This window comes from Theropithecus gelada, chromosome 2 (genome assembly GCF_003255815.1).
Source record: "Theropithecus gelada isolate Dixy chromosome 2, Tgel_1.0, whole genome shotgun sequence".
In the NCBI taxonomy this organism is placed as follows: domain Eukaryota; kingdom Metazoa; phylum Chordata; class Mammalia; order Primates; family Cercopithecidae; genus Theropithecus; species Theropithecus gelada.
In genome coordinates this window covers 193,898,377-193,924,172 of record NC_037669.1, presented here as the reverse complement: position 1 = coordinate 193,924,172, position 25,796 = coordinate 193,898,377, and the positions used below count along the sequence as shown (strand labels likewise).

General features: G+C 40.2%; 1 protein-coding gene across 3 annotated transcripts in view; it reads right to left on the bottom strand.

Moving 5' to 3' along the window:
- LRCH3 (leucine rich repeats and calponin homology domain containing 3) overlaps positions 1–25,796 on the bottom strand; it is a 101,425-nt gene that overhangs the window by 49,405 nt on the left and 26,224 nt on the right. For all 3 annotated transcript variants that reach the window (XM_025377726.1, XM_025377725.1, XM_025377727.1), the window contains exons 2-9: positions 21,864–22,008; positions 18,473–18,599; positions 15,055–15,160; positions 8,836–8,972; positions 6,554–6,663; positions 5,220–5,313; positions 3,781–3,901; positions 320–468 (exon numbers count right to left, since the gene is read on the bottom strand). In XM_025377726.1, the coding sequence (XP_025233511.1) occupies positions 320–468; positions 3,781–3,901; positions 5,220–5,313; positions 6,554–6,663; positions 8,836–8,972; positions 15,055–15,160; positions 18,473–18,599; positions 21,864–22,008 (989 nt within the window). The remainder of the gene's footprint in view (positions 1–319; positions 469–3,780; positions 3,902–5,219; positions 5,314–6,553; positions 6,664–8,835; positions 8,973–15,054; positions 15,161–18,472; positions 18,600–21,863; positions 22,009–25,796) is intronic.

Genomic DNA, 25,796 nt, shown 5'->3' with positions numbered 1-25,796 from the left:
AAAACAACAATGAAAAGCATCACTGTATTTTTCTTTGTACTTTCTTCGAAGGCCTTAACAGTACCTAGACTTCTCTTTTTCCTTCTGCAAAATTCTGAAATCTGTCTTCTTGTTTGCAAAATAAACCTAAAGCCTACTTGAGACTACTGTCTGATGTTTCTGAATAAATCTCAACAATTCGGTACTGAAATTAGAAGTGAACATAATGAAAACAATTAGGCTTAAGTCAACAAATCACTGATACAACAAAACTTTATACTATTAAGAATTATTTTCACGAAGGGACAGCAACATATTTAGGCTTCAATCTAGGTACTACCTCATGAGAGATTCGCCGTTGTTCAATATACGCCATAAACTGTGAACTAAGGCTGTCTGAGTCCGGTCCCTTGGGCTGTCTCAGCTCGGCCTCTTCTTCCTCTGCGGTACAGCTGTCTATGAAGTCAATCTGATCCAGATCATGTTCCACTGTATACACCACACACACACCCACACACGCACACACACACCAGAAAAAAACATTCGAATTAGATAGCCAATAAAAGACATTTACTTATTTCCTTTTCCCCAAGATTTTCTATTTTGAAAGTGGGAGGGATGATAAAAACTTTAAATTACTTAAGTCTTTTTTTTACCCATTTTATGTCCAAGGTTGGTGGCTCATGCCTGTAATCCCAGCACTTTGGGAGGTGGAGGCGGGTGGATCACCTGAGGTCAGGAGTACGAGGCCAGCCTGACCAATACGGTGAAACCCCGTCTCTACTAAAAATACAAAAATTAGCCGAGCTTACTGGTGCAGGCCTGTAGTCCCAGCTACTCGGGAGGCTGAGACAGGAGAATTGCTTGAACCTGGGAGACGGAGGTTATAGTGAGCCGAGACCATGCCACTGCACTCTAGCTTGGGCAACAGAGCAAGACTCCGTCTCAAAAACAAAAAAGAAGTAAATAAATTTTACTTATATTTTATTTTGCTTTTCTTTTCTTTGAGACAGGGTCTCACTCTGCCACCCAGGCTGCAGTGCAGTAGTGCAATCTTGGCTCACTGCAACCTCTGCTTCTCATGTTCAAGCGATTCTCCTGCCTCAGCCTCCCAAGTAGTTGGGATTACAGGTGTGCACCACCACGCCCAGCTACTTTTTCTATTTTTAGTAGAGATGAGGATTCACCATGTTGGCCACATTGGTCTCAAACTCCTGTGCTCAAGCAATCCGCCCACTCTGGCCTCCCAAAGTGCTGGGATTACAGGCGTCGGCCACCCAGGCTGGCACCTGAGTGTTTATTATTTAGTTCATGGTCACTCACAAAAATAGGCTCCAGAAAACCTTAGTCCTAGTTCACTAAAGAACATAGTAATTGATGATAATTATTGAAATAGAGACCTCTAACATTTTTCTTTGGACAGCTCCTTACTGTTTTAAACACAGTAGTTTGAGTTTGTGAGACAAAGAGCAAGACCAGTTTTTAAAGACTGAAAGGCACATCTTCGTGTTTTAGGTCTGGGGCTTATTATCTCTGGAGGAGACAGCAGGTGGAAAACTGAACATAGTCAACTCAAAAGAAAGTAAAAGGCCACACACAAAAAAGGGAAAAGGTAAGAGTAAACTAGACTTGAGAAAGAAAAGAGTTTCTGACTACTATCTCCCTTCCAGTAATTGTTGTCAATTAAACAGAAACAAAAAAGATCAGAACAAAGATTGTCCTATTTGGAAAACTATCTGCTAGAGGTCAGCAATGTAGATATTTTATAATAGTTTTTGGATGGGAAGGGATTCATTTGACGAATTTTTTCCTCTCAAAATGCTTTAGGGTGAGGAGAAGTACATAAATTATTTTTAGCCACATCATTCATCTATTAAGTTTGGGAATCCCCCATTATTTTTAAGTTTAAAAGTAATGAAACAACTACTTAAAATGGCACACTAGAAAAAAAAACTTGCTACTAAGACAGTTTCTCCAGAGACGCATTAAACCACAACCTGTTACTTTATGACGTTCTACAGGCTGCCTAAAAATCGCAGTTGCTGGAGCAGTGAACCTGGAGAAGCCTCTTTCTCAAACTAGTCTTCTGACTCATTTATAAATAATTCTGTGAATGCAATTAATATAAAATGAATTATGAGTTATTAGAGTTTTATTAATAGCTAAAAAAGATGAAAAGGTTACAAGTTTACATCCACGTTAGAAGCCAGGTAAATAAATGCATTTTTTTTAATGTGCTAACACTTGTCTGACTAAATACATGTTTATATTAAGACCATTTCTGAAGAAAGCAGCTTTACTTCTTCATACAATCTAGACAAGCGTGGCCAAAGAGAAAAATAACACAAGCCATAAAGGTGAACCACATACGTCATTTGAAATTTTCTAGTAGTCATATTTTTTAAAGTAAAAGAGGCAATATTAATTTTAATATATTTTACATTGTCCAATATGTCTAAATATCACTTCAACATATAATCAATGCAAAATATTACTACTTTATATGCTTTTTTTCAAATGAAGTCTTCAAAATCTGATGTGTGTTTTAAACTTACAATACGTATCAATTTGGAAAAACCACCTTTCTTTTTTATTTCCTTTTATGAGACACAGTCTCATTCTGTTGCCCAGGATGGAGTGCAGTGGCACGATCTTGGCTCACTACAACGTCTGCCTCCTGAGTTCAAGTGATTCTCCTGCCTCAGCCTCCCCAGTAGCTGGGATTACAGGCATGTGCCACTATGCTCTGCTAATTTTTTTTTTTGGATTTTTAGTAGAGATGAGGTTTCACCATGTTGGCAAGGCTAGTCTCAAACTCCTGACGTCAAGTGATCCACCTGCCTCAGCCTCCCAAAGTGCTGGGATTACAGGTGTGAGCCACCATGCCCAGCCTAAAAAAACACATTTCAAATACTCAATAATTACCACATGTGGCTAGTGGCTACCATACCGGCACAGATCTCAACATTATTTTAAGTCTTAAATAAACTGATGGAGAAAGATACCTCATACGAGAGAAACACTGAAGACTACTGAAATGTAAATGAAAAATGGTAACGACAGGAGGAAAGAACATAAGATGGTGAGGAAAAAGACAGCAAACCATTTAATTGAAATCATCATGCAGAAATGAAAGCTCTTCTCAGATAAGTAATAGGTTTCTGGAAAAATCAAAGTCATTTTCCCTTATAACTGGCCCTCAAAATTTAAATATGAAGTTAAACATTAAACATTAAATTCAAACCAATTCAAGCAATACAGAATGGAATGCGAAAATCAAGAGTCTGCTTCAGAAAGTATAAGCAAGTAGAGTGCTACTTGCTAATGAACTACAAATTTTTTAATGTCAGAATAAGGAAAACTGCAATTCAGACGCCCCTGAAGAGCATCTGACAATTCCAAGTGAAGAAAAGGTAAACGCTAAAAAAAAAATGCACTAAATTTCTAAAAGGGATCAAATAATGACCACAGCAAGAATCTTAAAAAGGGAGAATGGTACTTCAAAAGGTCATGGTTAAATCCAGATTAATGAAGATCTACTCCAGGTGTACTGTCTCTAATGAAGTTTCCTCCCAAAATAAAAATAAGGGAGAAATACTATATTTTAACTCTGACTGAAACCAGAAATCATAGTTTCATCCCAATGGAAAATAGCATTTTTCAATCATATATGAAAAGAAGTATTTAAAAGAAGAGTGAAGAAGCTATAGGTACACAAACAAAAGCAGTGGGTGTGAAAAAGACAACTTTAAAAAGCTAAATGACTGCAAACACTTTCCACGTCACTGGAATTACGTTTACCTCCACCATTTGTTACCACTAAACTGCCGCGATTCTCTTGGTACTGGCTTTCCCTTCGCAGTCTTTGTTCTTTAGTCATCTCTGCTACTCGAAGAGGCAGATCGGAAAATTCATCTGTAGGCTTAAAAAAGAAGCAGAAACGTGAACAATCATTTTCCAGCCTGGCGGCTCACGCCTGTAATACATGCACTTTGGGAGACCGAACCAGGGGATCACTTGAGGCCAGGAGTAAATCAGCTGGGGGTGCTCACGCACGCCTCTAATCCGAATACTTGGGTGTTGAGACGAGAGCATCGCTTCAGCCCAGGACTTCGAGGCTGCAATGAGATAGGATTCCACCACTGCACTCCGGCCTGTGCGAACAAAGCGAGATCCTATCTCAAAAAGATAAAAACCTGGCCTGGAGTGGTGGCTGATGCCTATAATCCCAACACTTTGGGAGACCAAGGTGGGAACGATAAACCCAGGAGTTTGAGACTAGCCTGGGCAATACAGGGAGACCCCGTCTCTAAATTTAAAAAAAATTAATTAGCCGGGTGTGGTGGCATAAGCCTGTAGTCCCAGCTACTCAGGAGGTTTATGTGGGGGGACTGCTTGAGCCATGGGCGTGCCGCTGCACTCCAGCCTGGGTGAAAGAGCGAGACTCCGTCTCAAAAAAAAAAAAGATTCATGACTCCATAAATCTATCCATATAGATTTAAAATATCTACATATATATCTGTATCGATACAGCCACATTTATGAACCCACCCACCAAGACATACAAACACAATTCCAAATTACAAATGGGATGTGGTCTAAAATTAATTTGCTTTTGATTCACCATAAAACAATGTTATAAATAGTAGGTTATCAATCTTGCTAACAAAAGTTTATTTAATAACTTAATGCATCGCTAAAATATTCACATTAGTTTTATTTTTTTACTTTTTTTCTTCTGTAGACCTTCTCTGTGGACACACTAATTTTTAAGAGCAGAAAACATAATACAAATAATTTAAAAACCAGGAAAATGACAGAATTAGCTAGGAGGTTGTTCCTCCTGAGCACGTGAATACTCTTCACTAAGGTCCTCATCTCTACCCATCGGCCTGAAGTCCCACTTGTTCTCTCACCGTCTCTCGCCTCTGCTCAAGAACACCCCACCCTTCACATTTTAGGCTTCAGTTTCCACGGGCTCAGCTCCTGTTTGCCTTTCTATGATATGAAACTACTTCCATGAGACAATGAGGAAACAGGCAGGTGGAAATGCGCGTGATGGAAGCCGGTGAGGAAGCAGAACACAGTTCCAGCTGTAGAATGTGGGACTCTTACCCCCACCGTGACTTTTCTGTATTTTATGTAGTGAGAAATGAATCCGGTTAAGGCACTTTTCATTTTCATCATTTTATTTTCTCTTAATCAGGTGTTATAACACACGGATTATAAAAAACACTTACTTCATTCCCTGACCATCTCTTATCACCACTGTCCACGCTATTGAAGCCTGAATCAAGGGCTCCATACGGGCGACTTGAGTACAGTTCTTCATGGCTGCCAAAAAAAGACTTTGTTACTGCGAAGTTTATTAACAATTAACATTTGAAATTAAACAGATCAGTTTTCTAAAAAAACAAGCAGTCACTTCACTATTAGAACTAAATGGGCTTTAATTTTTTAATATGAAAAATTCCAAATAGAAACAAAGCAAACAGAATAGTATGAGACCCCATGTACTCATTATTATCCAGCTTCAAAACAATCACACCTCTGCAATTCTTGTTCACCCAATGAGGCGAGTTTACTGGGACTGTGCTTTTAAGCAAAATTTGAGAGGTTCCAAGAGAAGGCCTGAGGGGTTCTCTTTGGAGTAAAGTCCATAAACATTATTTCACTTTCACGGAAACATCTATCCTGCTTGTTTAAAGGCCCAAGAATTTAATTCTTGCTACTTAAGACTGCTCTATACTCAGGAGGCTGAGGTGGGAGGAATGCTTGAGCTCAGGAGTTTGAGAGACCAGGCTGGGCAACACAGTAAGACCTTGTTACAAACAGAAGAGATTGTTCCACGGTTGGGACTGCCAAGCAGATGACCTTATAAGTCATGTTACGTAGCTGAGGGACTCATAGACTTATAAGTCATATGTCATGTAGCTGAGGGACTCAGACTTATAAGTCATGTTATGTAGCTGAGGGACTCAGACTTATAAGTCATGTTATGCAGCTGAGGGACTCAGACTTATAAGTCATATATTATGTAGCTGAGGGACTCATAGACTTAAAAGATACTGAAGTGATGTTAATGGTCAACAAATCCAACTCTTCCCTCCTTGTAGGAAAAATGAAACCCAAAAAGTATGAATGACTTGCCTTCAGCTAGTTATTTCAGCAGCAGAGCTAAAGTTAGTGTTCAAGTCACTCAGACCAGTAGTTTTCAACTGGAAGCCTCAAGGTGACATTTGGAGACATTTTTGTTTGTCACCTTGGGAGGGTACTACTGGCATCTGATGGGCAGATGCCAAGGACGCTGCTAAATGTCTTACAATGTACATGACAGCCCATCACAACAAAGAATTATCTGATATAAAATGTCAATAGTCCCAAGGTTGAGAAACCCTTAGAACTAGACTTTGCCAGATGTAGGTAATCAACACTACAATACAAGCATTCTCAGGATAACAGTGTTAAAACAGGTTATTTCCCTTTAGTCAAACATTCAGGCAAATTAAAGTATCCATTTTATTTGATTCCCTGTGCAAAAAATATGATAGGCAAAGAGACAGAATATACTTACCAGGAGCCAAAACCCAATGGTCTCCTATCATAATCTGGCAGATCTGGAGCAATCTTACAAGCTTGTATGTTCAGGTATTTAAATATGTGGACTTTGCCTTTTATACATATCTAAATAAAGTAACATAAATGTAGACAAATTATTACTCATCTGAAGTATGCTCCTTTTTATCATATCAACATTTTATGTAACGTACATTGGGAACAGGAGGCATTTCTATCAAGTACATACAGTAATATTAAAAAACGAATATTCTCATAACATATTATTTGGTTAAGTGTTATTTTAGGTGTTTAACTGGTAAATATAAGTTTTCATTTTCTAGTCACTAATAAATTTCAGTAATATTAAAATAAATAATTTTTGATTATACTGTTCAAATACCAAGTAAACTTATCACACTGATTAGTTTGCATAGTCAGAGATTTAAAGCATTTCTCCCCACTAGATTACGTGAAGCAACTTTTACTTTTAGGAATCCAACAATCATATACAATTATGTTTTTGATTTTGCTTTGAGAAAGAAGAGCAGGACATCATGAAATATTACATATATTTCTGTTACATGTATTTCTGTTGCTACTTGTTCCAGAAGTCAAAACACAAAGTTCTGAGGCTTATAAGACCCTTCTATTGTTAGGAAGTTTACTCATAAAGTTTTATAGTTGCCATAAAGAGTAGCACATGTGGCCGGGCGTGGTGGCTCACGCCTGTAATCCTAGCACTTTGGGAGGCTGAGGCGGGTGGATCACTTGAGGTCAGGAGTTCAAACAAGCCTGATCAACATGGTGAAACCCCGTCTCTACTAAAAATACAAAAAATTAGCTAGGTGTGGTGGCGGGGGACTGTAATCCCAGATACTCGGGAGGCTGAAGCAGGAGAATCACTAGAACCCAGGAGGTGGAGGCTGCAGTGAGCCGAGATCGCGCCATTGCACTCCAGCCTGGGCGACAAGAGTGAAACTTCATCTCAAAAAAAAAAAAAAAAAAAAAAGACAGAAGCATATGCTTGTACAAAATCGTCAATAAATTGCAGAGTTAAAAAGAGCTAAGGGGGCTGGGCGTGGTGGTTCACGCCTGCAATCCCAGCACTTTGGGAGGCCGAGATGGGAGGATCACGAGGTCAGGAGATGGAGACCATCCTGGCTAACACAGTGAAACTCCATCTCTACTAAAATACACAAAAAATTAGCCGGGCGTGGTGGCGGGCGCCTGTAGTCCCAGCTACTTGGGAGGCTGAGGCAGGAGAATGGCATAAACCTGGGAGGCGGAGATTCCAGTGAGCCAAGATCATGCCACTGCACTCCAGCCTGGGCGACAGCAAGACTCTGTCTCAATAAAAAAAAAAAAAGAGCTAAGAGAAAATAATGAGTTGGCAAACATTTATAGGTTGTAGGATGTCCAGCATCTACATGTAAAGCTACCTTATAATTATTACTGTATAGCTTCATTTCAGTCACTGATAAACGACTAAAATGTCTAAACTAGGAATTTGTGACTTTTAGAATTAGGAAGGTTGTAATAACAATGATCAGAAAAAGAAATGTACTGATAGATTTTAGCTCTGAAAGCTGAGTATTTTTATTTGTCTCGCCCTGTTGCCCAGTCTGGAGTGCACTAGTGCGATCTCGGCTCACTGCAGCCTCCGCTTCCTGGGTTCAAGCGATTCTCCTGCCTCAGCCTCCTGAGTAGCTGGGACCACAGGCACCCACCACCACACCCAGCTAATTTTTGTATTTTTAGTAGAAACGGAGTTTCACCATGTTGGCCAGGATGATCTCGATCTCCTGATCTTGTGATCCACCCACCTCGGCCTCCCAAAGTGCTGGGATTACACGCATGAGCCACCACGCCTGGCCTGTCTCTAGCATTTATGGTGTCTACACTCAAATTTTACAAGAAAAATATTAAGAAATTAAAATTTTATTAGAAAAAAATGTAGGGAAGAATTCTTCAATTTAAAAACAAATACCAATTTAGAGAAAGGAAAAACACTTCTGGAAACATTATCTTCCAATCCATTAATTCAAGGCTTCTCAAAAATACATATGCATGTGAATTTATTTTAAAAGAAGTTATTTTCTAACAGAATGATAAATGTACAGAAAATTTTAAATTTCATCCTTTGTCCAAAAAAAAGTCCATACCATGCTTCCACTATGGTTTACCTGACGCTTCCACTATGGTTTACCTGACGCTTCCTCTATGGTTTACCTGATGCTTCCACTATGGTTTACCTGACGCTTCCACTATGGTTTACCTGATGCTTCCACTATGGTTTACCTGTGCAGGAGGTGACTGTAGTGGATTGTTATCTAGGGTGATCATCTGTAGGTGCCTGAGGTTCCGATAACAAACAGGGATTGTGGTAATTTTATTGCATGAGAAGTCTAACCGTATCAAAGGCAACTCTGCCAGCTCTGCATGAAGGTAAAATGGAAATGAACAATTAATGATGTTTTACAACTAAAGAATTTTCACAAAAGCTTCTAGTTAAATGTGATTTTAACACAGATACTTACTCCCATTCTCTTTTAGTGATTAACTGGTAGCAAAGTGGTAAAAATGTGACAAGTGGTAAAAATGAGATCTAGTTGCCTATAGATAGGATGACTAATAAAAAGCAAGCAGCTTTGACCCGCTCAGAACTACAGAAAGTCTCAGAAGCTGGAGGCCCTGATACCACAAGAAGGTGAGGATAACAAAAGGATTAGATAACACTCTATATAAAGAACAGTTAAATGCCTGGGTCCACAGCCCCCACTAACGCAGCTGGGGCACTATCCTTCTCCAATGTTCCCAGCAGTCAGCAAGTTCTTTTCCAGTGCAATTGAACCAAAAATGCTCTGAACTCAGGGATCCCAGGCACAGTGGAAAGTCAGGAGGAGTTGCCAGCTGAAAATGGAGAAGTCAAAGTCTACACACTTAACATTAAGACCTCAGCACCTTCCCACCCCACCCTATCCTACTTCATCCCCAGGAATGGCCACAGTTAAGAATATACACAATAACATAGAAGAAATGGAGCTTCTTTCTCTGGTAAACCTCACAGTCCCATATATAAGGCTTTTATATAATGATACAGAATTTCTTCTAATAAAATGCACAGCTTGCTGCTTAATGACCATTATACAATTTCTGCCCAGTATACTCAGAACTTCTATTCAGCTATATAAAGATAGTATATGATCCACAGACATTTAGACATCTCCAACATCAAAACCAACCAACTAACCAAAAAAAGGAACTCAGAAGAAACAGGTATTTTATAGAAAGCAGAAGAAAATTTTGAAAAGCTAGACTATCTTTAGTTTCAGAAAGAGAAGGTCCTTAATCACTGAAACATAAAAGGAATGTTTTTTAAAAATCACAGAATAATGAGTTTGTAGAAATGAAAAAATATAATGGTAGCAATGAAAAATTCATGATGGTTGGAACTATTTTACCATAAGATAACACAAAATGACAAAGAAATGAATAATAAAAAAGATAAGAAAAATCATCAAAGAGGATCAACAAAGAGGTCTAATAACATCCAATTCAAAATAATTCGAAAAGGGGACAGAGAAACCAGAATAAAGAAAGTTATTAAAAAAAAAAAAAAAAAAGATGTAAAACAATTTCCCAAAATGGATATGGATCTCTGGTTTGGAAAGGGGCCCACCAAGTATCCAGTACATTGAATTAAAACAGCTCATACTACGGCACATTCACATACGACTCCAGAGCAGCAGATAAACAGGGACCATCGTGAAATCTTCCCGAGAGCGAAAGCTGGTCACAGAGGACTGGGATTAAGAATGAACGGCATCAGATTTTCAACCGTTAATTTTAAACACTGAAAGCGGAGAGTGAAAAAAGACTTAAAAGTCTTGAAAGAAAAGTTTTCAACCTAGATTTATAATCCAATTATTAATCAAGGGGGGACACAGAATAGACATTTCTTTTCAAGTGAAGTCTCAAAAATATGTTCTCCTATGACGTGTTCTTGGGAAACTACTAGGAGATGTCCTCCAGCAAAACAGGGAGTAAACTGAGGACGATCCAGTCTAGGAATCAGAGTATTTAACACAGAAGAAAGCAAGCTGGGCAGCAGGCCGGGCACAGTGGCTCACGCCTGTAATCCCAGCACTTTGGGAGGCCAAGGCGGGTGAATCACAAGGTCAGGAGTTCAAGACTAGCCTGGCCAAGATGCTGAAACCCTGTCTCCACAAAAAATACAAAAGTTAGCCAGGCGTGGTGGCGGGCACCTGTAACCCCAGCTACTCGGGAGGCTAAGGCAGAGTCGCTTGAACCCGGGAAGTGGAAGTTACAGTGAGCCGAGATCGTGTCACTGCACTCCAGCCTGGGTGACAGAGCGAGACTCCGTCTCAAAGAAAAGAAAAAAAAGCTGGGCAGCAATACTAGAGAACAGCCAGTCCGTATCAGAAGAGGAAAAAAGGGCTCAGTGAGGCAGAAGTGCACGGAAAAAAGGGATAGAGAATCTGACTGGTTTGACGAGGAAGACTGTTGGAAAAAGAGGGCGGAATTAGCAATACACACACACAAAAATAAGCATATAAAAAGATAAGAAACTATTACCTCTAGGAAAAAAAAAAAAAACATGTACAAGAAAAGAAATAAAATCAGAGTACATCACTTGAATTGGCAGGGAATAATGTTTACATAATTATAGTAATGTGAACACTGAATAACAATTTAATCAAAAGTTGTGCTAAAACTACACTGGGAAGATGGGAGGAAGGCAGTAAAGGCATGGTATGTGATAGTGTAAGGAAACTAAATCCTCATCTATCACAATAGGAAGCTGACATAAGTGTCAAAGTTGCCCAAACCAGCAATAGCTATAAAAATGTATCAATTAGAAATATGTCGCCGGGCGCGGTGGCTCACGCCTGTAATCCCAGCACTTTGGGAGGCCGAGGCGGGCGGATCACGAGGTCAGGAGATCGAGACCATGGTGAAACCCCGTCTCTACTAAAAATACAAAAAATTAGCCGGGCGCGGTGGCAGGTGCCTGTAGTCCCAGCTACTTGGGAGGCTGAGGCAGGAGAATGGCAGGAACCCGGGAGGCGGAGCTTGCAGTGAGCCGAGATCGCACCACTGCACTCCAGCCAGGGGGACAGAGCAAGACTCCGTCTCAAAAAAAAAAAAAAAAAAAGGAAATATGTCAGCAGTCTGGACACTGTGGCTCATGCCTGTAATCAGCACTTTGGGAGGCTGAGGTAGGAGGACTGCTTGAGCCCAGGAGACCAGCCAGGGCAACATGGTGAGACCCTTGTCTCTACAAAACAATACAAAAACTTCTGGGTGTGATGGCACATGTCTGTGGTCCCAGCTACTTGGAAGGCTCAGATGGGAGGATGGCTTCAGCCCAGGGAGTTCGAGGCTACAGTGAGCTATGATCACGCCACGCACTCCAGCCTGGGCAACAGAGTGAGACCCTATCTCAAAAAATAAAAATAAAAAAAAAGAGTCAAAGGAGTTTAATGAAGATACATACTTTTGGCCATTGAAATTGGTGTGCTGGGAAGTTTGAGGCAGGGGAACGATACTATTTAAGATTCTTGGCTGGACATGGTGGCTCACGCCTGTAATCCCAGCACTTTGGGAGGCGGAGGCAGGCGGATCACGAGGTCAGGAGATCGAGACTATCCTGGGCAACATGGCAAAACCCTGTCTCTATTAAAAATACAAAAGTTAGCTGGGCGTGGTGGCACGTGCCTGTAATCCCAGCTACTCGGGAGGCTGAGGCAGGAGAATCACTCGAACCCGGGAGGCAGAGGTTGCAGTGAGCCAAGATGGCGCCACTGCACTCCAGCCTAGGCGACAAAGTGAGACTCTGTCTCAAAAAAAAAAAAAGGACTCAATATTTTTAAATATTTTTTGAATGATGTAACGTATTATTTGGTAAAAGTTAAAATTAACTTTAAATCAAAATGGCAACATAACAAAAGATAAATGATATCTACCAAATTGCAATGTTAGAAATTAAACTTCCACACGAATGAATGTAGCTGTTGGAATAAAGCTTCGCCTGCCAACTCAGTTCAACTATATGTGCTGAGATTATAAAATAAACTGTTAAAAAAAATTGAAACTATTTGTGTGATAAACCATTTTGTCAGCAGTCTACAATCAAAATAAGATACAGAAATAAATTAGCTGATAAAACTATTAAGCTTCCATTGTCATCTGAAATTCTCAATTTTCATTTTGATTAAAACCCTAATATTCATTAATTGATTTCACACTAAATAAATATTATTATAGGAGTAAGTATTTGAAGACCAATCATAGTAGGTGAGTCCTGAGTACAGAGGTAACCCTAGAGAGAAATTTGGGGTTATAAGGTCCTAGAGGTCATGATTTTGGTTTTGCTAACCTTCATTTACATTCCTGAGTTGGTAGCAAACAGACCCAGGAGAAAATAAGGCCCTGAGGATAAAAGGTGGGAAGGTTCCTGGACAAGCCAAGTGAGATGAAAGACATGTGAGATTTTGGTTGCGGTAAAGTATATAAAAGTGACTGAAAAGGTCACGTTCTTACACATTTACTTGGAATCCAAAATGCCAAAGCTCCACTAGTACTTTAGAACTAAATATTATGCTGGACCAAATTGGTATAAATATTTGAATTCTACAGGGAAAGTGAAAACATCATTAGTTAATTCAACATGTATTGTGGCCAGGCGCAGTGGCTCACACCTGTAATCCCAGCACTCTGAGAGACTGAGGCAAGTGGATCTCTTGACCCCAGGAGTTTGAGACCAGCCCGGGCACAATGGCAAAACCCGTCACTGCTAAAAATACAAAAATTAGCTGGGCATGGTGGCGAGTGCCCGCAGTCTAAGCTACCTGGGAGGCTGAGGTGAGACGATCACCTAAACCTGGGAAGTCGAGGCTGCACGAGCCATGTTCATGCCACTGCACTCTAGCCTGGGTATTAGGAGTGAGACCCTGTCTCAAAACAAACAAAATATTAATTGTACACTGTAGTCATATTTTGTCAAAGAACCTAGAAAATCACTGTCATGAAAACACCTTGAGAAGACTCATTGGTATTTTACAATAAATTTCTGTATATGATTCAAATTAATCTAGAGAACAGGGCAGGGGAAAGTAAATGCGAGCACAGCAGAGACAAGACTTGCGATGAGCTGATGACTCTTATTGCTGGGTGATGAGCAGAAACATGTAGAAGAAATATATATTCTGGATCTCATAAAATAACAGCTCTCATTTTCATCTTCCTTTCTAGCATTCTGTTTATTAATTTGTGAAAGATTGATAAATTAGACTTAATTGTTTAATCATTTTTATCATTCAAATATGTATTTGAATGATATGGCTTGTAGTCAGCCTGAGTAAGATAACCTGTCTCTTAGCGCAGTCTCTCACCCCATTTACCATTCACTCTACACATCACCTCTACATGGTTCATTAGCCTCTGTTTGAACATCTCCAGTGACGGGTAAAGTTAAGTTCAGGTCAGAGTCCATTTTTAAGTGAGTGCTAACTGCGGGAATGTTTTTCATTATACTACATACTATCTCCTTATCCAAACATGTTACATTTCCCCCAAACAGTCATGCTTACTGAAATTTCCAGTGACCCTACCCTGAGTTATTGATTACATTGGTTGACAATATCTAAAAATAAAATCAAAGGCCAAGAGTTATCAAACCTTTTCATTGAAGAGGCTTTTAAAATCCACAGTGGTGGCCGGGCGCGGTGGCTCAAGCCTGTAATCCCAGCACTTTGGGAGGCCGAGACGGGCGGATCACGAGGTCAGGAGATCGAGACCATCCTGGCTAACACGGTGAAACCCCGTCTCTACTAAAAAATACAAAAAACTAGCCGGGCGAGGTGGGCGGGCGCCTGTGGTCCCAGCTACTCGGGAGGCTGAGGCAGGAGAATGGCGTAAGCCCGGGAGGCGGAGCTTGCAGTGAGCCGAGATCACGCCACTGCACTCCAGCCTGGGCGACAGAGCGAGACTCCGTCTCAAAAAAAAAAAAAAAAAAAAAATCCACAGTGGAACAGATAACACTATTAAATAAACCATTAGATTTCAAACACTGGAGGTAACACACTGTCTCTCTCACACACACACACACACACACACTCTCTCTCCTTTTTTTAAACAGGGTCTCTTTCTGGTGCTCAGGCTAGAGAGCAGTGACGCCACCATAGCTCACTGCAGCCTTGGCCTCCTGGGCTCAGGGACTCCTCCCACCTCAGCTTCCTGAGTAGCTGGGACTACAAGAGTATGCCAGCCCATGGGGCTAATTTGTTAATTTTTTGTAGAGACAGACTCTCTGTGTTGCCCAGGCTGGTCTGGAATTCCTGGGTTCAAGCAATCTTCCCTCCCCTGCCTCTGAAAGTGTTGAGATTACAGGCATGAGTCACAGCGCCCAGCCTGGATATAACCCTTATACATTTTTGTCTTGATTAGTCTGAGAGAGCTTAAAATAATAATAATAATCATTTCATAGTTTCTTACCTTCAGGCAAATGTACTAGGTGATTTCTTCTTACATTAAGGTCTCTCAAGGCCTCCAGGTTACCAATTTGGGAAGGTATAGTTTGAATTTCATTGCAGCTCACATCCTATTTTGAAAAGATACAAAATAAAGATTGTCCTAACATTACAAACTTGTCTGCTTTAAACTGTCTATAAAATTAGGTATGTTTGGGAGACCTTCTGGTATCTTAATAGCTTAATTCAACAGTTCTGACAAGCGACTACCTACAGGCTCCAAGATTAATAAACTCAGAATACCGTAAATCTGAGGTCAGCCAAGGTAATTTGCAAACACATCATTATGTGAACAGAGGGAAGCTGCCACATTAACACTTAAAACTGTGCCAATACGACTGAAAGAAATCACACATTTACTATTCAGAAAAGGCCGCCTGCTGCCGAGTGTGGTGCTCACGCCTACTCCCAGCACTTTGGGAAGCTGAGGCGGGTGGATCGCATGAGCCCAGGAGTTTCAGACCAGCCTGGGCAACATGGTAAGGACTCGTCTCTATTTTCTTTTTTTAAAAAAGAAAGAAGAATAAAAAAAGACCACTTGCTAAATTTTTCAATAAGCTTCAAACGTTTTTTAATATTCTTAAAATATGCTTAGAGAAAAGACTAGTTTTACTTTTCCTACCAATTAATAATTGAAGTAGAATCAGAAGCTAGACTTTTTTTTTTTTGAGACGGAGTCTCGCTCTGCCGCCCAGGCTGGAGGTGCAGTGGCTTGATCTCGGCTCACTGCAAGCTCTGCCTCCTGGGTTCCAGCAATTCTCCTGCCTCAGCCTCCCAAGTAGCTGGGATTACAGGCACCCACCACCATGCCCAGCCAATTTTTTAAATTTTAGTAGAGAGGGGGTTTCACCATGTTGACCAGGCTGGTCTGAAACTCCTGACGTCAGGTGATCCACCTGCCTCGGCCTCCCAAAGTGCTATGATTACAGGCAAGAGCCACTGTGCCTGGCCAGAAGCTAGACTTCTTAGTCCAACGCTCTAGGCATGAAAAGGGTTCTAAAAGAAGTTGAAAGGATATAGGTTCAAATCCTAGCTAGAAAAAAAGTTGAAGGGATATAAAAATTGAGTTTGAGCCAAAAGGTAACAGCAATATATAATCTCTCAGAAAATATGTATGTAGAAAACAGCAGTTTGCTTTCACTTACTGAAGAGGAAAAAAATAGTGAGCCAACAAGGATGTTGCTGAAAGACCATCAGATGGGAATGGAGAGCTTTAAGGACGCTCATTCATGAATTTTTTCTTTTTTTTGAGACGGAGTCTCACTCTGTCGCCCAGGCTGGAGTACAGTGGTGTGATCTCAGCTCACTGCAACTCTGTCTCCTGGGTTCAAGCGATTCTCCTGCCTCAGCCTCCCAAGTTGCTGGGATAACAGGTGCCACCATGCCTGGCTAATTTTTGTATTTTTAGTATAGATGGGGTTTCACCATGTTGACCAGGCTGGTCTCGAACTCCTGACCTCAGGTGATTTGCCTGCCTCGGCCTCTCAAAGTGCTAAGATTACACGCGTGAGCCACTGCGCCCGGCCAGGACACTAATTCTTATTCTGCCACAAGTTCCTTATATGACTGAGGATATCAATTAACCTCTTTTGTAGAAAACTAAAAGCTTCTGTAACACATCTCTATCTTTTAAGTATTTAGGACTGAATAAGTAGAAACAAAATGTTTAAATGATTTGAAAATAAGAATTTGAATTAGAGTATAGTTTACTTCTAGTTCATGTTTTTAACCCAAGTTCTGAAGAGATGCTGATAAACATACATTCTGATCTTTATGTCCTAGGTCTAACTGGCTCCAAAAATAGTGGTCTAGAATGTAGACTCTAGTTTTAATATATTTGTGGATTTTCACAAGTAACCTCTTATATTCACAATCTAACTGAAAAAAGTGATTCACCTATATTACATACGTATTAATTTATGATAACCATCTTCCATCTTTGTTAATAAACCTACATGAAAACATACCCCTAATCCTAATGGATGTAATTGTATTTGACCACCTCAGAACGACTTCAGGTAGTCTGGTTTCAAATACTACTTCTGTTATATAACCTTAGGCAAATTATTTAACCGATTTTGAGTGCTAGCTTCCTCAGTTATAAAATGAAAATAATTTTAGTAATCAATTCATTATCATGGTGATTAAATGAGAAAATTGTTATTCCCATGCTCAGAAGGTAAATACTCAAGAAGTGATTAGGTGAAGGAGTTCAATTAAGTGTCTTAGAAAATACACGGCAATAGGCCGGGCATGGTGGCTCACGCCTGTAATCCCAGCACTTTGGGAGGCCGAGGCGGGCGGATCACAAGGTCAGGAGATTGAGACCATCCTGGCTACCACGGTGAAACCCTGTCTCTACTAAAAATACAAAAAATTAGCCAGGGGTGGTGGCGGGCGCCTCTAGTCCCAGCTACTCGGGAGGCTGAGGCAGGAGAATCCCTTGAATCCAGGAGGCGGAGCCAAGATCCCAGTGAGCCAAGATCGCACCACTGCACTCCAGCCTGGGCCACAGAGTGAGACTCTGTCTCCAAAAAAACAAAACAAAAACACATAGCAATGAAGTATATTTTACTTTATAATGTGGGAGATAGGTTCTAAAGATATAATGTAAGGCAAAAAATAAACCTAACCTTTGTAGTGCCATTCCCCTATAGGAGCTAATAAAAAATCAGAATATTGGCCGGGCGCGGTGGCTCAAGCCTGTAATCCCAGCACTTTGGGAGGCCGAGACGGGCGGATCACGAGGTCAGGAGATCGAGACCATCCTGGCTAACACGGTGAAACGCCGTCTCTACAAAAATACAAAAAACTAGCCGGGCGAGGTGGCGGCGCCTGTAGTCCCAGCTACTTGGGAGGCTGAGGCAGGAGAATGGCATAAACCCGGGAGGCGGAGCTTGCAGTGAGCTGAGATCGTGCCACTGCACTCCAGCCTGGGTGACAGAGCGAGACTCCGTCTCAAAAAAAAAAAAAAAAAAAAAAAAAAAATCAGAATATTGATGATACAAATACATTTATTTTGAAAAATTCAATTATATTAACATATCTCAAAAATTTAATGACACAGAAATCATCTAATATTGCTTAGAACATAATTCTAATGCCTTTTTCCCATCTGTGTGGGCTGATTAGGCTTGTACTTTCAGTTCTTAGTTCTGTGTGCCAACCACTTGAGTACTGAGAATTCAGTACATGACTCATTACCAACACTGGAAAATAAGTCAAAAACGTATCTCAATAATAAATCTTGGCCATATAAGAGACTATAGTACGACTTTGTAGACATCTCTCTCTCCAAGGTTTCATACACATACACACACACACACACACACACACACACACACACACACACACATGCTGGACGATCAAAAATATTAACTTACAAGTTCCATCAAATGTCTGAGGTGTCCAATTTCTTCTGGAAGTGACACCAATTTATTATTACTAGCAATTAAGACTTTCAACGGCAAATTACACAAGTGTACCGGCAATGTTGACAGTTGGTTCCGACTAAATGGATAAGCAGAAAGAAGAATCAGAGTCCACCACTGAAGAAAAATTTTCCCTCTTTCTCACTCTATACTCAGTAAAATAACAAATATGAGTCTTGCAAGAAACAAACAGGGTACTACTGGAGTTCTAGCCTTCGTTTTACTGGTGGTCGCTTTATGGTTACAGGCACAGTGTTGAACTTAATCTGCATCTTACAGAGATTTCTCATCTGTAAACTGAAGATCTTCGTATCTCCCCACCTACCTTACAGGGCTCCTGCACAAGAAAACTCCTTGGTAAACGATGAAGTGCTACATAAACACAGTATTGTTTTATTAAAGTAAAATTTACACAGGAACATATTTTTTAAAAGGGTACTACATAAACACAGCATTGTTTTATTCAAGTACAATTTACGCAGGAACATATTTTTTAAAAGGTGGATAATATCATCCTCCTTCCTTCTGAAGATTTCTTTCTTTCTTTTTTTTTTTTTTTTGAGACAGAGTCTCGCTCTGTCACCCAGGCTGGAGTGCAGTGGCGCGATCTTGGCTCACTGCAAACTCCGCCTCCCGGGTTCACGTCATTCTCCTGTTTCAGCCTCCCGAGTAGCTGAGACTACAGGCGCCCGCCACCTCGCCCGGCTAATTTTTTTTGTATTTTTACTAGAGACGGGGTTTCATCGTGTTAGTCAGGATAGTCTCGATCTCCTGACCTCATGATCCACCCGTCCTGGCCTCCCAAAGTGCTGGGATTACAGGCATGAGCCACGGCGCCCAACCTGAAGAAGATTGCTAAATAAAACTTGTAATCTGTTTCCCTCATCATTACAATATTATAATCAAATGCTCATAAATGGTGAAAATACGGCAGTAAGTTGTGATTTCATAGATCATACCAAGTTACAGGTAAAGAATTTTTATTTATACAAAAACATGCAAACCAGAACTAAAAGTACAATAATAAAACACATCTATCGGCCGGGCGCAGTGGCTCACGCCTGTAATCCCAGCACTTTGGGAAGCCAAGGCAGGTGGATCACCTGAGGTCGGGAGTTCGAGACCAGCCTGGCCAACATGGCAAAATGCTGTCTCTACTAAAAATACAAAATTAGCCGGGCGTGGGGGCTCACGCCTGTAATCCCAGCACTTTGGGAGGCCAAGGCAGGTGGATCACCTGAGGTTGGGAGTTTGAGACCAGCCTGGCCAACATGGTGAAACCCTGTCTCTACTAAAAATACAAAATTAGCCGGGTGTGGTGGCGGGCACCTGTAATCCCAGCTACTCAGGAGGCTGAGGCAGGAGAATGGCTTGAACCCGGGAGATGGAGGTTGTGGTGAGCCAAGATCGCACCATTGCACTCCAGCCTGGGCAACAAGAGCAAATCCCTGTCTCAAAACAAAAAGAAAATACAAAAATACAAAAAAACCCCCACATCTATCAAGATTAAAATAAACTAGATTTTTACGTATGTAAATTCAACCTTATTCCTTAGGACCAATTGCCTCCCCATTTGTAAGATCTTTTACTGAGATCATAAGCCTTTAACACTTCTTTTTTTTTTTTTTTTTGAGACGGAGTCTCGCTCTGTCACCCAGGCTGGAGTGCAGTGGCCGGATCTCAGCTCACTGCAAGCTCCGCCTCCCGGGTTTACGCCATTCTCCTGCCTCAGCCTCCCAAGTAGCTGGGGCTATAGGCGCCCGCCACCACACCCGGCTGTTTTTTTTTTTTTTTTTTGTATTTTTTAGTAGAGACGGGGTTTCACCATGTTTCACCAGGATGGTCTCGATCTCCTGACCTCGTGATCCGCCCGTCTCGGCCTCCCAAAGTGCTGGGATTACAGACTTGAGCCACCACGCCCGGCCAAGCCTTTAACACTTTTTAATCTAGTAACAATTCCACTCCCGACATCTATCTTATGGAAAGAGAAAAGTAAACATTTACATACAAAATTCTCTGCTAATATTATTTTTATCATGGTAAAACACTGGAAGAAACTAAAGATCCCAGAGGAAAATGTATTTTCAACAGTATATAAACTGTACAATAATTACATACAAAAATAGTTTTAAATAATGTTTCATAAGGGGAAAACTCATTTAAAAATTTGACTAAAAACCTGGAAAGGCCAGGCACGGTGGCTCAAGCCTGTAATCCCAGCACTTCGGGAGGCCGAGACAGGTGGATCACGAGGTCAGGAGATCGAGACCATCCTGGCTAACACGGTGAAACCCCGTCTCTACTAAAAAATACAAAAAACTAGCTGGGCGAGGTGGCGGGCGCCTGTAGTTCCAGCTACTCAGGAGGCTGAGGCAGGAGAATGGCATGAACCCGGGAGGCGGAGCTTGCAGTGAGCTGAGATCCGGCCACTGCACTCCAGCCTGGACGACAGAGAGAGACTCTGTCTCAAAAAAAAAAAAAAAAAAAAAAACCTGGAAAAACAGAAGGAAAAGATCACTTATAAAATTCAAATACATTTTGATGAATTTCCTTTATATTTTTCCACACTTGCACATTATCTTCAATGAACATTTGCAAATATTTGTTGTCAAATAAAACAACAAAAGAGTCATTTTAAGATGTGAAAGTGGAGTAGACTAGTTTAATAAATGCATTCATACATTCAGAACTTAACATGCAAAAATATACAGTCACAAGAAACAAAGTAATTTCAGATCTATTATTCTTATTTAATGAAGCTAATTAGAAAATGTAATTGGAGAAGCACTGCTACAAGACTGCTGCAAGCTCATTTGGCAAATGGCTAGTAAGGTTTGTTAATTACAGGCATTCCCAACTAACAGCAGCTGACTTACAATTTTTCGGCTTCATGATGGTGGGAAAGCAATACATTCAGTAGAAACCATACTTTATTACACTATCTAGTAAATTGTATGAGCTATTCAATACTTTATTATAAAATAGGCCTCGTGTTAGATATTTTGCCCAACTGTAGCCTACTGTAAGTGTTTTGAGCACATTTAAAGTAGGCTAGGCTAGGCTATAACGTTTGATGGATTATGTGGGAAATGCATTTTCAACTTAGACGGGTTTACTGCGATGTAACCCCACTGTAAGTCAGGGAGCATCTGTACTGCAAAGCCAAAGACAAACCGAGAAACTGGAGGGACATGGAAATACTGTTAATATATCCAAGAGCACATACAGAAACTGCTGACACGAAGAGATAGCATATATAGAGGTAAATATTTTAGGAAAAGAGAGGGGAAAATTGAAAAGACCACATAAAACCAAAAATTTAAAATAGAAAACAACATCTTACCTAATATTTAAAAACGTTAGAGCTTGTAGGTTTAAAATTGCCTCTGGAATATACCGAATACAATTTTGGTACAAGTTGAGATTTTCCAGAGAAACAAAGTGACATGCTTCTATAGGAATTTCTGAAAGGCGATTTCGTGACAGGTCTAAAAGAAAAATTAAATTAGGTTTAAAATCAGTCCTTGGAACTTATTTTATTGAAATGTTTTGATTTTCCACATAAACTAAAAAATGAAACTATTATTCTTTAAAAGTAACACAACCTCTAAGGCATATATCTGCTTACAAATTATATCAAAGATCGTATCAATCAGTTCCAAATATCCTAAAACAAACAGATCTCTAAAATCCACCTTCCAAAAGGCACAGAAAATATGCTGAGGTTTTTGAAAAGCAAAACAAAAAATACTGTCCCTTTATTTACCAAAGATGATCAAGGTCAGGTCAAAAGGACTCAGGAAGCATCTTTGCTCCCAACGGCCAAAGATGAGGCAATCTGAGCTTTGACAAAGATGACTGCAATAGACTGAAATTCATCACATATATTGAACTACATGAGTTTATGACACACACCTGAAAAAGATGACAGAGAACTAATACAGTATCTTGTAAACTGGTGATATGGTTTGGCTGTGTCCCCATCCAAGTCTCCACTTGAATTGTATTCCCCAGAAATCGCACATGCTGTGGGAGGGACTCAGTGGAGCGGTAACTGAATCATGGAGGTCGGTTTCTCCCGTGTTATTCTCATGATAGTGAGTAAGTCTCACGAGATCTTATGGGTTTATCAGGGATTTCCACTTTTGCTCCCTCCTCATTTTCTCTTGCGCTGCCGTGTAAGTACCTTTCACCTCCCGCCATGATTCTGAGGCCTCCCAGCCATGTGGAACTGTAAGTCCAATTAAACCTCCTTTTGTTCCCAGTTTCAGGTATGTCTTTATCAGTAGCATGAAAACAAACTAATACAACTGAAGGAAAAATCAAACATTTGAGGAAATTAACAGAAAAAAAATCAAACATTTATCCTGCCTTCCCTATATAAAGGTATCATTGAGTAAACCATAGATGAATGGGAGCATCTCACTATAAAAGTATTCTAGCTATGAATAAAAAAGAATGATAGAATATCACAATTGTGAAACCCCTATGAATTAATGGATCTAGAATTAAACATCAACGGCTGTTATCTTTACAAAAGACAATCAGAAATTACATGCCTCAGGCCAGGTGCGGTGGCTCATGCCTGGAATCCCAGCACTTTTGGAGGCCAAGGCAGGTGGATCACTTGAGGTCAGGAATTTGAGACCAGCCTGCCCAACATGGTGAAACCCCATCTCTACTAAAAACACAAAAATTAGCTGGGCATGGTGGCACACACCTGTAATCCCAGCTACTTGGGAAGCTGAGGCAGGAGAATCACTTGAACCTGGGAGGCAGAGGTTGCAGTGAGCAGAGATAGAGCCACCACACTCCAGCCTGGGCAACAGAGCGAGCTTCTATCTCAAAAAAGAAAAAAAAAAAAAAAAAGAAAGAAATTATACGCCTCCCATTAGAAGAACAGAACATTACCTGTGGTCTTGCCAAAGGAACAGAACCTGAGTCTGATTAAGCATCTGGATCAGCTGCAAACTTTCAGAAAATGCAGAGGACAAATGAATATGACAAACCATCTCTCTATCGATACCCACTCTGATTTAATTAATTACTGTGAGATTCATTTGCTTACCACGTTTTCTCTTTTTTTAAAATCATAAAGTCACTGTCGGGAATGACTACAGTCAATGATCATTTATTGTACATTTTGAAATAACTCAAAGAGTATGATTGGATTGTAACACAGCATCAATGCTTGGGGTGATGGATACCCCGTTTACCCTGATGTGATTATTCCACATTGTATGGCTCTATCAGAGTATCTCACAGACATCAATGCTTGGGGTGATGGATACCCCGTTTACCCTGATGTGACAATTCCACATTGTATGGCTCTATTAGAGTATCTCGCAGACCCCATAAATATATGCAGCCATGATGCACTCACAGAAATTTTAAGAACTACAGTAAGATACCACTTCATACCCATTCAGACAACTATTATTAAAAAAGGAAAAAAACAACAGGTGTTGGTAAGAATGTGGAGAAATCAGAACCTTTGTGCTTTGCTAGCTGGAAAGTAAAATGGTACAGCCACTGTGGAAAAGAATATGGCAGTTCCTCAAAAAATTAAACATAGAATTATATTTATGATCCATACAATCCAACAATTCTACTTCTGGGTATATAATGAAAAGAACTGGTTGGGTGCAGTGGCTTGCGCCTGTAATCCCAGCACTTTGACAGGCCGAGGTGTGTGGATCACTTGAGGTCAGGAGTGTGAGACTAGCCTGGCCAACATGGCAAAACCCTGTCTCCACAAAAGACACAAAAATTAGCCAGGCATGGTGGCCATGTGCCTGTAATCTCAGCTACTTGGGAGTCTGAGACAGGAGAATCACTTGAACCCAGGAGTCTGTTTGAAGGCTTCTCAAAAAACTAAAAACAGAGCTACCATATGATCCAGCTTGGTTGCAGTGAGCCGAGATGGCACCTACACTCCAGCTTGGGCGACTGGGCGACAGAGCGAGACTCTACCTCAAAAAAAAAAAAAAAAAAAAAAGAACTGAAAGCAGAGACTTGAACAGATATTTGTAGGCCAATATTTACATCAGCATTATTCACAACTGTCAAAAGGTGGAAACAAAACAAATGTCTACCAATGGGTGAACAGATATTTCCATAAATGTGTTATACTCACACAATGGAATATTATTCTGCATTCAAAAAGGAATAAAATTCTTTGACATGCTACAACATGAAGTTTGCAAACATTATGGTAAGTGAAATATGCCAGACATCAAAGGACAAATACGATTCCATTTATATGAAGTCCCTAGAACAGCCCAATTCATAAAGACATAATGCAGAATGATTACCAGGAAGTAATGGAGAGTGAGTGTTTAATGCATACAGAGTTGCAGTCTGGGAGAATGAAAAAAGTTCTAGAAGTGGATTTAGTTGGTGATAGCCGCACAAAGCTCTTAATACCACTGAACAGATGCTTAAAAATGGGTAAAATGGCATATTTTACCACAATTTAAAAAATCAAATATGTAGTATTCAAAGTAGAAAAGAAATGTAATCTGCCTCTTCTTAGTGACATGTACCTTAAAAATCTCTAAAATTATGGATTTTTCTAATAACCATATCTTATGTCTCAGCAATAAAATGAATAATACAGAAATTACAGAAACAGAATTCCAAAGTATTCCTGAACTTCAAATCTCAAAAATTAGTCTCACAACTGTGTAACGGAGACTGGCAGTTAGTAACTTCTTTCCTTCTTAACCCCATTTCTCTCTGCCAGGGAGAAAAATGCTTAATATTTCATTCTATTTGGCTATGTAATTATGACATTAGGACTTATTTCTTTAAATCTCAGTAACTAAGCCAGGAAAACCACAGTTCACTTCAGTCCAAACACAAATTAATGTTTTCAACAGTATGGCATTTATTAAGAAATGCTAGCAGTCAAAAGTCTTATGTTCTTCTAGTAACTCCTTCAGGCAATCCCACAAAGTGACGTCATCCTTACCCAATCAGCCCATTATGCAAAACCCACATATACAGTACGCTCATTTTCTGTGAGAACAGACACTACTATGAGCCCATTACGCAAAACCCACATGTACAGGACAATCATTTTCTGTGAGAACAGACACTACTATGAATGTGAAAATGGCCAGAGATGATGACAAATAATCTGCATAAGAGATTTTCAACACTGAGCAAGGTAAAATTGTAAAGAATAGTATAGGAATAATATCCTTTAACATATAAAGAAATGGTAAATGCAAACTATGAAAATTTCTACAATAACACAATCAATATGAAATAA